Genomic DNA, 13750 nt, shown 5'->3' with positions numbered 1-13750 from the left:
CTGAAAGTCTCATAAGTTAATAATAAAAGTAAGTACTGACAGTTTCATAAGTTAATAATAAAAGTAAGCAGTGACAGTATCACAAGTTAATAATAAAAGTACTGGCAGTTTCATAAGTTAATAATAAAAGTAAGTACTGAAAGTTTTACAAGTTAATAATAAAAGTAAGTACCGACAGTTTCACGAGTTAATAATAAAAGTAAGTACTGACAGTTTCACAAGTTAATAATCAAAGTAAGTACTGACAGTTTCACAAGTTAATAATCAAAGTACTGAAAGTCTCATAAGTTAATAATAAAGTAAGTACTGACAGTTTCACAAGTTAATAATCAAAGTACTGACAGTTTAACGAGTTAATAATAAAAGTAAGTACTGACAGTTTCACAAGTTAATAATAATAATAGTAAGTACTGAAAGTCTCATAAGTTAATAAAGTAAGTACTGACAGTTTCACAAGTTAATAATAAAAGTAAGTACTGACAGTCTCACAAGTTAATAATAAAAGTACTGAAAGTTTCACAAGTTAATAATAAAAGTAAGTACCGACAGTTTCACGAGTTAATAATAAAAGTAAGTACTGAAAGTTTCACAAGTTAATAATAAAAGTAAGTACTGAAAGTCTCATAAGTTAATAATAAAGTAAGTACTGACAGTTTCACAAGTTGATATAATAAAAGTAAGTACCAACAGTTTCTCGAGTTAATAATAAAAGTAAGTACCGACAGTTTCACGAGTTAATAATAAAAGTAAGTACTGAAAGTTTCACAAGTTAATAATAAAAGTAAGTACTGAAAGTCTCATAAGTTAATAATAAAGTAAGTACTGAAAGTCTCATAAGCTAATAATAAAAGTAAGTACTGACAGTTTCATAAGTTAATAATAAAAGTAGGTACTGACAGTTTCACAAGTTAATAATAAAAGTAAGTACTGACAGTTTCACGAGTTAATAATAAAAGTACTGAAAGTTTCACAAGTTAATAATAAAAGTAAGTACTGAAAGTCTCATAAGTTAATAAAGTAAGTACTGACAGTTTCACAAGTTGATATAATAAAAGTAAGTACCAACAGTTTCACAAGTTGATATAATAAAAGTACTGACAGTTTCACAAGTTGATATAATAAAAGTAAGTACTGACAGTTTCACAAGTTGATATAATAAAAGTAAGTACCAACAGTTTCTCGAGTTAATAATAAAAGTAAGTACTGACAGTTTCACAAGTTAATAATAAAAGTACTGACAGTTTTATAAATTGATAATAAAAGTAAGTACTGAAAGTCTCGTAAGCTAATAATAAAAGTAAGTACTGACAGTTTCATAAGTTAATAATAAAAGTAGGTACTGACAGTTTCACAAGTTAATAATAAAAGTAAGTACTGACAGTTTTATAAGTTAATAATAAAAGTAAGTACTGACTGTTTCACAAGTTAATAATAAAAGTAAGTACTGAAAGTTTCTCAAGTTAATAATCAGTTTGCCTCTTTGTCGGGCCCAACGTGTTGTTACCACAGTTTCTTCCTCTTTCAGTGCTTGACAGCATTTGGTTTGTATTTTTGAGAAGTTATTTGTGCAGTAATGGCATGCTAGCAACATGAATGAATCTAAAACAACAACCTGGACTTAACAAAACAGCTTGTGGACTGCAGCTAATCTACCAAGACGTGCACGCCAGTGTTAACAGCGCATGACACAGCCTCTCACAGCAAGACAAACGTGTCCAAGAAGGACTGCACACAGCAAAACAAGTATGGCTCCTCCACTTCAGCAGCAGCTTCAGTTTCTAACCAGCACCACTGGACACACACTGTAATACCAACACTGGCCATCACGCCACGGCAGGTAGCGTGTTTTCACATCATGATGGTAGCAAAGACCTTTCCAGAAAATGGCTGGGCCTACACATACAGTCTTGTGTGGATGATAAAGGTGATGCCAGGTTCATCGACACAGATCTTAACAAGCCGAACCACTTTTATACAAATTCTTAAAAGAATCTAAGGTGTAACGGCCGTCTGCCCACAAGCCACATGGTCTTTCTAAACAACCAGGGTACACTACTGGACAATGATTAAATTCACTACATGTTCTGTGAAAACAACAATCACACAAACGACTGCTGTTGTGGACAACATAAAATCAACTCTGGCTAAGATGCTCAGTATTCATCCATGTGGGCCCAGATTAAGATGCTCAGTCTTCATCCATGTGGGCCCAGATTGTTGTGTAGGCATTAGCAACGTCAACATCAACAGACTGTCTAACACATACCCGCAACTTGCTTGGCAAAGCTGGCTAGCCACACAACTTATCCACCAGCCAGATGATCAACTTTACCTTCTGCTATGCCTCATGTGTTCATTTACGTTTTTAACTTTGAATATGCAACAGTGACAACGTTTTTACTGGGTTTCACATATGCCCAGGCACTGCTTAAGACAAGTGCCCATCATAAGAAACACAGACAGCGACAGAAGTGATCACACAGCAGACGACAGCATGACATTTGCTTTTGTTTTTACACTGAGGGAAACGATTAAGACACACAACATGCCTCATGAAACACCATAACTAACACGGTCCATCCCACTGTTGTGTCACAGCCTTCTTACAGTGTGGATCAGAACTGCCCCTCAAAACGTCTTCTTGGTTGGTAAGCCCCTGCACAACCACGCCAAAGTGCTCTCGGTGTGGGCCAGGCCTTCAGCTATCAGCAACACTACTGGACAGTTCAGACAAAAGAAACGCTCTTCCAGGTTTACACATGCCCAAAGCACAGCATCTTGGAACCAGTACAGAACACATCATCTTAGAACCAGTACAGGCAGTTTATGTTCAAATGCTGCAGTACAACTGCTGCTGTAGACTCATTAATACGTGTACTAAAAACACAAAACCCAGTTCATGAAGAATTTCACTAACAACACAGAGCACAACCATTCACCTCCTGCTCAGCGGTTACAGTACAGCCTACAGCCTAACCTAGCTATGGCAAGTCCAGATGCCGTTTAAGTAGCCAAGCTGCCAGCAAACCAAAAGCTGCAAAAACATGGCCTGTATTAGGCTTACTGAAGTCCTGATAGCCACACTGAACTATTATTTTCCACATGGATCAAGTATGATCCATAGGGCAGTTCCAAAGCTACAAATCACACATTCAGTTTAAGTGTAGACCAAAGCTTTGGCCACTAACAGCCCAACAACGAGTAAAGCATGAGCTAAAATCTGTCCAAACAATGTTATCACCAAAAACACAAGACCACCACAGCAGAAAACTCAAAGATTGGCCAAAAAAGCCACTTACACAGGACTAGAATTCAATGAGCAATGGTCCACCATCATCTCAGGTAGAAAATCCAGTTTAAAAGATGACATGATTGTCGACGTGCTTCTTAAGACAAGTTTAACACTTGTGTTAAACTTCTGTTAACACAGAGCTGAGACTGCTGATGAGACTGCTGCCTTGTTGCTGTGCTAGTAAACTTCAGATCATGTACTAGCTCCTAAAATGAGAAGGACCATCAAGAACGGAGCAATGTGGTAGACAGCTTTTGACTAGAAACCAAACCACATTGATAATGCTCTAAACGTAGCACATACAGTTACGCAGAAGAACCCTGAGAAACTTAACGTGAGGAAAAACAAAGTCTAACAAAAGAAAAACCTGAACAAACAGGCACAAACTGGCAAAGCCTTGGGTTGGGCTTACAGGTACTGGGACCGCCAGTCACCAATTCGATAAAAGGTAGTACAGCGAGAGAGAGAGCGAGAAAGAGAGAGAGAGAGAGAGAGAGAGAGAGAGACAGAGACAGCGAGAGAGAGAGAGAGAGAGAGAGAGAGCGAGAGAGAGACAGAGAGAAAGAGAGAGAGAGACAGAGACAGCGAGAGAGAGACAGAGAGACAGAGAGAGAGAGAGAGAGAGAGAGAGAGAGAGAGAGAGAGACAGAGAGAGAGAGAGAGAGAGACAGAGAGAGAGAGAGAGAGAGAGACAGAGACAGAGACAGAGACAGCGAGAGAGAGAGAGAGAGAGACAGCGAGAGAGAGACAGAGAGAAAGAGAGAGAGAGAGAGAGAGAGAGAGACAGAGAGAGAGAGAGAGAGAGAGAGAGAGAGAGAGAGAGAGAGGAGGGAGGGATGGGATCACAGAAGGGCCAGTAGGAGTGGTGGTCATGGGGGTGCCACAATCAAAGTGCTGATGGTCCAGGGCTCTTTGTGAGCATTTCTCCTAGGCCAGCAGATCAGGCTGCAGTGTCAGATAAACGGGATGTCAGATTGATGGTGATAAGGCCCAGTGGACAGCGGGAATGAATGGGTTTCCTTGACAACTGGATAATCCCTGCACTCACCGAACAAGCAGAGAACAATTCAATTCCGGCCTAATTGGGGAGGAGGGGTCCTGTTTGCTCTGTTGTTTTAGCTGCTGTAGTGGTGGGTGTGTGCATGTGAACAAAAGCAGTGAGAAGGGGGCCGTATGAGATGGGCCATGGCCTGCATGCAACCACAATATACACAAGCTACAAGGAAAAACAAGTATGATACAGTAGTAAAGAGCCCAGCTCTGACTATTTACCTACCAGCTTTGTTTAGATGTGTCAACCCAAAAGGCCTAGTCCCGCTCTTCCAACTGGCTAGAAAAAGGCAATACCCCTCTTATCCCCAAAATCTGTTTTAATTTTGAGAAGCAAAATCAACAGACTTTACAAAAAGTGGCAAATATTTTTGTACCATCCAACACTAAAATAGGTCTTTCTGTAAGATATTTGTTTGGAACAGTTGTGCGTACTTGCATAGACAGGCCTGCAATGTCCTAAAATGTTGACCCTACTATTAATAAATCCAAAATATGAGATAACTGGTTGAAGCCAGGTTTTCTTAAATGGTATGTACACTCTACAGTGTGCATACAACAGCTGTTGCTTTTACTGCTGTCCAGTACTACTGTTCTGGGATCCCTGCAGCAGCTCTTTGTCCACGCCATCGCTACATGTGTGCAGCACGGAGAGATGCACAGCATAAGCCCTTCTAGGAGACAGACAAAGAGAAGAAGAGTGATGGAGCTTCCTCCTCAAAATGAAGTTGAAGGGGGGCAAGAATTTACGGAGGGAGAGGCAGCCCTACTATTTAACCTCCAGCGCCCTGCGGAGGTAAACCTGGTAAGCGGTGGGTCCTACTTACCCAAGTGTCAGAACTGGGTAAGGGCTAGGGAAGAAAAGACGCACGGCAGGTGAAAAGAAGGTGAATTGCAAGTGGGTTCTTGCCAATACCATGCAAGTACTAACAGGGGGATAAGAAGATGGGTTGATGGGGGTGCAGTAGAGCAGGCAAGCAGTGAGGGTAGGTTCTTACCCCCCCAGTGCTATGTTGGGGACTTCCGGGGCAGGGAGCGGGAGCTCGGGCTGGGGTTGCCCAGATTGCCCATGCTGCTCTGCAGACAGGAACAGGGTTTCAGGGTCCAGGCTATCCATCCAGGGCCTTGCACTATGACTACTGTAATACAAAGTACACACACCAATACCAAACACACAGTTGACAAGATAAAAATAAAATACACATACATTCAACAGACACTCAACATGTGACTTAGTACACAAAAGGATCATGGAAGACAAAAATAAGATAAAATAAAGGAATTTGACTTGCCAGGACAGTAACATGGAGAGGGTGGAGTGAGTGAGTAAAACATTTAGCGCATCATCCGCATTGCATATGAAATTATAGGAGTTAACCTTTCGATTCCCAAAATACTGGGAAGAGATTATGGGGAAAAACCCCCAATGTGATTTAGCAAGGCTGCTAGCAAAACACACCCTGGTGCCGGTGTTTGCGGTTTAGCAGCTGAAAAGCATGTTTAACTCAGCACATCTTGGAGAGGGCTGTGACCGCAGCACCATAAAACACAGCAATATGAGGTTTCTCTACCCGTCTTACTTTATTTATGATGTCAGTTGACTGCCTGCCAAGTCACATAATACTCCATTCAATGACCAACTAGAGGAAGACCTGAAACCACTATCCACGAGCACATATACACAACCAGTGCTGCCCCTCCCTGATTTCCTCCATTTTTGCAAATTTGTTAAACTGAACAGTTTCAGGTCTTCATACAAAATGTAACATGAGTACATACGACTACTGCTACTACTACTTTCGGCTGCTCCCGTTAGGGGGCGCCACAGCGGATCATCTGTTTCCATCTCTTCCTGTCCTCTGCATCTTCCTCTGTCACACCAGCCACCTGCATGTCCTCCCTCACCACATCCATAAACCTCCTCTTTGGCCTTCCTCTTCTCCTCTTCCCTGGCAGCTCCATATTCAGCATCCTTCTCCCAGTATACCCAGCATCTCTCCTCCACACATGTCCAAACTAGGGATGAAGCAATTCCACTTTTTCATGTCCAATACTGATACCGATATCACAGCCTTGAGTATCTGCCGATACCGATACCCATCCGATACCGCCCCCCCCCACTCTTAAACAACAACCTTTGTTTAACATAGCCATCTATAAAACTGTGAAAACAAACAGCCTACTCCCCTAAAGGAAGAAATACATGGCACACATGACTCAGTTATGCAATAGTGCTGCTGCTTTTTATTTTGTTCAAATCTTTTCACACAGAGCTTATCAGCATTTTGACTGTCAGCAGTGCCCAACATTCAAAATGAAATTTAAAGTGCAACTTTGTGCAAAAGTTTAAACTTGAGTATTTAGTAAGAGAAGAATTATTACAATTCCAATGTAAAATAAAATACTGGCTTTAACTCAACACTCAATGAATGTAGCCTACACCTCAATAGCATAGCAAAAAATAGTAAGTTGCATGTAGACCATAACTTCAATAACTATAACTTGACAGAAAAAATAATAGCATCCAGTATGAACTGTACTGTGGAACACAGTATGATACCATGGCATCTTAAGGCACTCACAACTCTAGGCTCTTCCACCTGATATCATGCTAGCTGCACTGGGGGGGAAATCTAAGGTAGAAACACAGAGCAAGTTCTAACGTTTCTTTCACATGTGACCTCTAGGACTGAACTGTATGTAAAACACCTGAATAAAAGCAACTAAACATTAGAGCACAATTCCAGTATGAAAACAAGAACGGCGGGCCCACGTCTGCGCTCCAGATGTCAGTCGTGAAACTCAAGGTGGCAACGTTTTCCAAGCATTTAGAAAGAACCTCGCGGGTTAGTCCGCGGTGGTGTAGTGGTCTAAGCATGGGCTTTGTGTCGATGCAGTTGCCCACCGGGGTTCGCGCCCCGGTCTCGTCAGATCCGACTATGGCCGGCCTCGGTAAAGCAGCAGTAATGGGCAGCGCTGTCTTGGGGAGGGGGGCGGAGTCAGCTTGGGTTCGTCACATGACTGCTCCACGATGACTCTGCAAGTGTTTAATGAAGTTCGTGGTGTTGAAATTTCCAGTGTTGCCCCCCCCCCCCCCCAGAAATACGTGCGTTGCAGACAAGACACTCGGCTGTTGTGTTTTTTTCTTCCTTGAGCTTCAAATAATTCCACACAGCTGACGTGACAGCGGCGTGCTGCTGACGTGCTCACTCACCTTCAGCTGTTGTTGTCGCTGCTACTGTTCACGTGACACCGCTCGCTTTACGGCATGTCGTAGTATCGGATCGGAACATACTTCCTTCTTTTTCTGATACCCGATCCTGTGAATTTGGCCAGTATCTGACCAATAACAATACTGAATATCGGATCGACACCATCCCTAGTCCAAACCATCTCAATCTCGTCTGTCCTGCTTTGTCTCCAAACCGTCCAACCTGAGCTGTCCCTCTAATATACTCGTTCCTAATCCTGTCCTTCTTCATCACTCCCAATGAAAATCTTATCATCTTCAACTCTGCCACCTCCACCTCCTGTCTTTTCATCAGTACCACTGTCTCCAAACCATACAACATAGCTGGTCTCACAACCATCTTGTAAACCTTCCCTTTAACTCTTGCTGGTACCCTTCTGTCACACATCACTCCTGACACTCTTCTCCACCCACTCCACCCTGCCTGCACTCTCTTCTTCAACTCTCTCCTGCACTCTCTTCTTCACCTCTCCTGCGCTCTCTCCTTCACCTGTCTCCTGCACTCTCTCCTTCACCTGTCTCCTGCACTCTCTCCTTCACCTCTCTCCTGCGCTCTCTCCTTCACCTCTCTCTTGCGCTCTCTTCTTCACCTCTCTCTTGCGCTCTCTTCTTCACCTCTCTCTTGCGCTCTCTTCTTCACCTCTCTCCTGCACTCTTCTTCACCTCTCTCCTGCGCTCTCTCCTTCACCTGTCTCCTGCACTCTCTCCTTCACCTGTCTCCTGCACTCTCTCCTTCACCTCTCTCCTTCACCTCTCTCCTGCGCTCTCTTCTTCACCTCTCTCCTTCACCTCTCTCCTTCACCTCTCTCTTGCGCTCTCTTCTTCACCTCTCTCCTTCACCTCTCTCCTGCGCTCTCTTCTTCACCTCTCTCCTGCACTCCCCGTTACTTTGGACAGTTGGCCCCAAGTATTTAAACTCATACACCTTCGTCCTCCACTCCTTGCATCCTCACCTTTCCACTGTCCTCCCTCTCATTCATGCATATGTATTCCGTCTTGCTCCTACTGACTTTCATTCCTGTTCTCTCCAGTGCATACCTCCACCTCTCCAGGTTCTCCTCCACCTGCACCCTACTCTCACTACACATCACAATGTCAACATAAGACAAGGACAACCCGAGAAAAGAGAAAATAGCTTTTAAATAATAATTTCATTTCGAGAAAAAAAGCTATGCAAAACAAACTGACCCGGAGCGAAAAAGTCATTGCCTCTTAAGTAATCAACCAATTAACCAAATTTAATTACTCATTGGGATCAATTAGAGCAGACACAGCCAGGCTTAATCACCATGAACCCTGCTGAATGTAAACATGATTTGCTTCTCATCTCACATACATGTGAGGTACGCTGCAAGGTTTGAACACACAGCACACTGTGCCGCAATCAACAAATTACAGAAGAGATGAAAAAAGCTGTTGATCTAACACACACACACACACACACACACACAAAAACACACACTACGTATAGTCAAGCCAAGTCAATTTTATTTGTGTAGCCCAATATCACAACTTACAAATTTGCCTCAAGGGGCTTTACAGCAACACAACATCCTGTCCTTAGACCCTCGCACCGCATAAAGTATACGTATGTGTGTGTGTGTGTGTTCACACACACACACACACACACACACACACACACACACACACACACACACACACACATATATATAGCGGGGTTTTTATTTTCTGGAAACCATCAATGGTGTCGATAAAAGTGCTTAATAAATGAGGAGCGGAATATTAAGATACATCCAGATATTAAAAACATTAATATCAAGAATATTAACACAAAGATAGATTAATATTAATATAAAGAATATTAAGATAATTTTTTTATAGATAAAAATAAAAAGTTCAATGCATGAGCCCAGGGATAATATCACAACAAGGGAGAACATCACAAAAAGCTAATGGACAAACTGAATAACTCACTAACTGGATGTCATGAAATCTGTCATGACAAGTTTGGGCATTAACAGTCACTCATCTGCTGATTACGAAAAGCTTGACTTGAAAACATTCAAATATACAGATCATAAATCACAAGACACAGAAAATGACATTGACCCTGAAAATAACTTTTATAACAATACTCACAGTGGTTGTGAATACTGTACAGACGACAAGTTTAAAAGAAATGTAAATATGGATGGATCAATATCAATAATTCACTTCAGTAGTAGGAGTCTTAATTCAAACATTTCAAAAATCAAACACTCTTTAAGACAAATGGACAAACAAATTCCCAGCACTAGCAATATGTGAAACTGGGCTTCATGAGGGACACACTGACATGGTGGAGATCATGTTACGGCTCACCCACCCCGCGCCGTGGCCCGCCCACCCCGCGCCGGCAGCCAATCGGCTCGTCAGGGCCGGGCTTAGTCATCAGGGCTGGGCTTAATTTGGGTGGCCTCCCACGCGCCCGTTGTCAGTTCGTGTTGTAACCTCCCCGCAGTAGCGGCTACTTCTCCCTCACGGTCCTTTTCTCTCCGAACTCACCCCAGCCCTTGGTTCATGTTTTTCCCTTACAAAGTTTCCCCATGGAAGTATCCTGCCGTGTTCCCGTTTGGATTACCCGCGAGTTTTTCCCCCCTTGGACTTTCCGTTTTTCCTTGTCGCTCATTGCCTTCCTATGTTTGACTATTTGTACGCTTAAGGAATAAAGTACGCCAGTTTTCGGCTAACCCCATCTCTGCCTGGTGTCGTGCGCTTGGGGTCTTCCACAAACCCTAACAGTACGAACTGACCATGACGACCCCAGCCGACACAGAGAGCGTACCGGCCAGTCCGCTTCGAGCGGCTCTCATCGGACAGATCCAACTGACTAACTCCCACACCCAGCAGCTAGAGGCGGCCTCCGCCGCAGTGAGAGATCTTCAGACTCGGGTCCCGCCCCTCCAGGCCTGTGTGGGTAACCTAACGAGGCAGCAGGCGGCGTTGGCGAGCCAACAAGCAGAGATCCTGCGGCAGTTGCAAACCATCACGGCGGCTCTCACCATCCAGCCGTCGGGCCAGCCTGCCCCTGGAGTCGTGGGTAACCCGCCCCCTGGGCCCGCGGCCCCAGTTAACCCTGTGGGGCTCAACCCAGTTCCCCGGGAGCCCTGCCTCTCCAGCCCACGACCGTTTGATGGCGATTTTGAGACCTGTGCCACGTTCATCATTCAGTGTGAGCTGGTCTTCCTGCACCAACCCAGCATGTTCAAGTCTGATGCTGCCCGGGTCGCTTACGTGACCAACCTGCTCACAGGCCGAGCAGCTCAGTGGGCCACTGCTTCATGGTCCATGAAGGCCAGTTTCTGCCTCACCTACGAGGCCTTTGAGGTGGAACTACGGAAGGTTTTCCACCATCCAGTCGGTGGCCAGGACCCTGGTGCTCGGCTGAGCAGTATCCAGCAGGGCAGTGGCAGTGTCACAGATTACGGTGGAGTTCAGCCTGGCCGCAGCTGAGAGCGGCTGGAACGACCGGTCACTTCGGGTCACCTTCCGGAGAGGTTTAGGCGAGGCTGTCAAGAACCAGCTAGCCACCTGGGAGGAGCCCACCTCCCTCGAGGACCTCATCAAGCTTGCCATCCGCATCGACGGATGCCTCCGGGAGAGGAGGCGCAAGCGAGCCCTGCATGGATCCCCGTCCATTTCCCAGTCGTCCAGCACTCCTAACAGGATCCCTACTCCTGTTCGCCCCACTTTCCCTGTGGCCGTTTCTCCCCCCGCGCCCCAGACCACGACGGGGGAGGAACCTATGCAGCTGGGGCCCACGCGCCTTAGTCCGGCTGAACGGGAGGCCCGGTTCAAGGCGGGTCAATGCCTCTACTGTGGCCAGAAGGGACATCTGATCAGCGGCTGCCCCACTCGGCCAAAAGACTAGGCTCACTGGGGCCCCAGGAGATCCTAGTGAGCCGACTTTCCTGTTCCTGCCGTCCTGCCCCACAGAACCATCTAGTTAGCGTTACCCTGGCCTGGGCTGACCAGCGGCTCACGGTGGGTGCACTCCTCGACTCGGGGGCTGATGAGTGTTTCCTGGACTCTGAGTTTGCTGCCCAGGCTAACATCCCGCTAGAGACGCTGGAGAAGCCCATGGAGGCCTTCGCACTGGACGAGCGCTGCCTGGCCAGCGTCACCCAATGCACCCACCCTGTCTCTCTCACCATAGCAGGTAACCATGTGGAGAGACTTCGGTTCTACATCATCCAGTCCCCGTTAGTCCCTGTGATCCTAGGGCGCCCCTGGTTCGTGCAGCATGAGCCACACATCGCCTGGGCCTCCGGTACCATCATGGAGTGGAGCTCCTCCTGTCATGCCCAATGTCTCCAGGCTGCTCCCGCCCCATCCCCCCGACGTGCCCCTTGTACCCCGCCTCCCGACCTCTCCTCTGTTCCCCCTGAGTACCATGAGTTAGGTGAGGTTTTCAGCAAGACCCGGGCCCAATCTCTTCCTCCTCATCGGCCTTATGACTGTGCTATCAACCTCCACTCTGGGGCCCCCCTTCCCAGCAGTCGTCTGTACAGTCTGACCATCGCCGAGAAAGCTGCGATGGACGAGTACATCTCCGAGTCCTTGGCAGCGGAGCTCATTCGGCCCTCGTTCTCCCAGGTGGCAGCTGGATTATTTTTCGTGTAGAAGGAGGACGGGGGCCTCCGACCCTGCATTGACTATCGCCAACTCAATGAGATAACCGTCAAAAACAAGTACCCCCTTCCTCTCATGAGTTCCACCCTTGAGCCCCTCACCCAGGCTACAGTCTTCACTAAGCTGGACCTCCGGTGTGCCTATCATCTGGTCCGGATCTGGAAGGGGGACGAGTGGAAGACAGCCTTTAAGACGCCCCGGGGTCATTATGAGTACCTGCTCATGCCGTTCGGCCTGACCAACGCCCCGGCGGTATTCCAGGCTCTCATGAATGACATTCTCCGTGACATGCTCGACGAGTTTGTGGTGGTCTACCTCGATGACATCCTCATCTTCTCCAGGACCCTCGAGGAACATGTCCAGCATGTCCGCCGAGTACTCGAACGTCTCCTCCAGAACCGGCTCTTCGTCAAGGCAGAGAAGTGCCGGTTCCATTCCCCTTCCGTTGACTACCTGGGCTTCATCGTTGAGAAGGGACAGACCCGGGCCGACCCCCGCAAGATCCAGGCTGTGGTGGACTGGCCCGATCCCACATCATGGAAGGAATTACAGAGCTTCCTCGGGTTTGCGAACTTCTATCGGAGGTTCATCCGGAACTACAGCCGCGTGGCAGAACCTCTCACCAGGCTGACCTCCCCCTCCCAGCCGTTCATCTGGTCCCCGGCTGCCCGCTCTGCGTTCCAGTCCCTCAAGGAGAGGTTCACCAGCGCCCCGGTCCTGCTCCACCCCGACCCCAAGAGGCAGTTCATCGTAGAGGTGGACGCTTCGGACACCGGGTTGGGGGCTGTCCTCTCCCAGCAGTCAGCGTCTGACCAGAAGGTCCACCCATGCGCCTCAATGGTTGGCAGGCATGGTGGGCCAGCTTCCTCAGTCGGTTTGACTTCACGCTGACTTATTGCCCCGGGTCCCACAACACGAAGGAGTCGGCTCCAGCTACAGAGGAGCCGACTCCCATCCATCCTGAGGCCAGGGTGGTTGGCGTGGTTACCTGGGGCATCGAGACCGTGGTCAGGCAGGCGTTGCGCTCCCATCCCGCCCCAAGCCACGTCCCTCCATGCCGCCTATTCGTCCCGGACGCAGTCCGGCCCCGGGTTCTCCAGTGGGGCCATGCCAGTCAGTTTGCTTGCCACCCGGGTGTCCACCGCACCTTCACCTTTCTGGCTCTGCGTTTCTGGTGGCCCACCATGAGGAACGACGTCAGGGACTTCGTAAGGGCCTGCTCCGTCTGTGCTCGCAGCAGGCCTCTCACCAGGTACCCGCGGGTCTGCTGCAGCCCCTCCCAACTCCAAGCCGGCCCTGGTCCCATGTGGCGTTGGATTTTGTCTCCGGACTGCCTCCCTCCCAGGGTAACACTGTGATCCTGACAGTGGTGGACCGCTTCAGTAAGGGAGTGCACCTGGTGGCCCTCCCCAGACTCCCATCGGCTTCTGAAATGGCGGACCTCCTGACGAACCACATGTTCCGTCTCCACGGCCTTCCCCTGGACGTCGTCTCGGACCGAGGGCCCCAGTTCGTCTCCCAGGTAT

The 13750-nt window shown here is 47.3% G+C and overlaps 1 protein-coding gene across 5 annotated transcripts in view; it reads right to left on the bottom strand.

Annotated features, from left to right (window-relative positions):
• celf1 (cugbp, Elav-like family member 1) overlaps positions 1–13750 on the bottom strand; it is a 315470-nt gene that overhangs the window by 170170 nt on the left and 131550 nt on the right. For 4 of the 5 annotated variants that reach the window (XM_056279257.1, XM_056279261.1, XM_056279259.1 and 1 more), the window contains exon 3: positions 5341–5481. The exons of the other annotated variant lie outside the window; for it this stretch is intronic. In XM_056279257.1, coding sequence (XP_056135232.1) covers positions 5341–5459 — 119 coding nt within the window. In that variant the 5' untranslated portion in view covers positions 5460–5481. The remainder of the gene's footprint in view (positions 1–5340; positions 5482–13750) is intronic. 5 annotated transcript variants of the gene reach the window in all.

This window comes from Lampris incognitus, chromosome 4, assembly GCF_029633865.1.
Source record: "Lampris incognitus isolate fLamInc1 chromosome 4, fLamInc1.hap2, whole genome shotgun sequence".
Classification (NCBI taxonomy): domain Eukaryota; kingdom Metazoa; phylum Chordata; class Actinopteri; order Lampriformes; family Lampridae; genus Lampris; species Lampris incognitus.
Note: the sequence above shows the minus strand (reverse complement) of the source record. Positions and strands in the feature narration are given on the sequence as shown.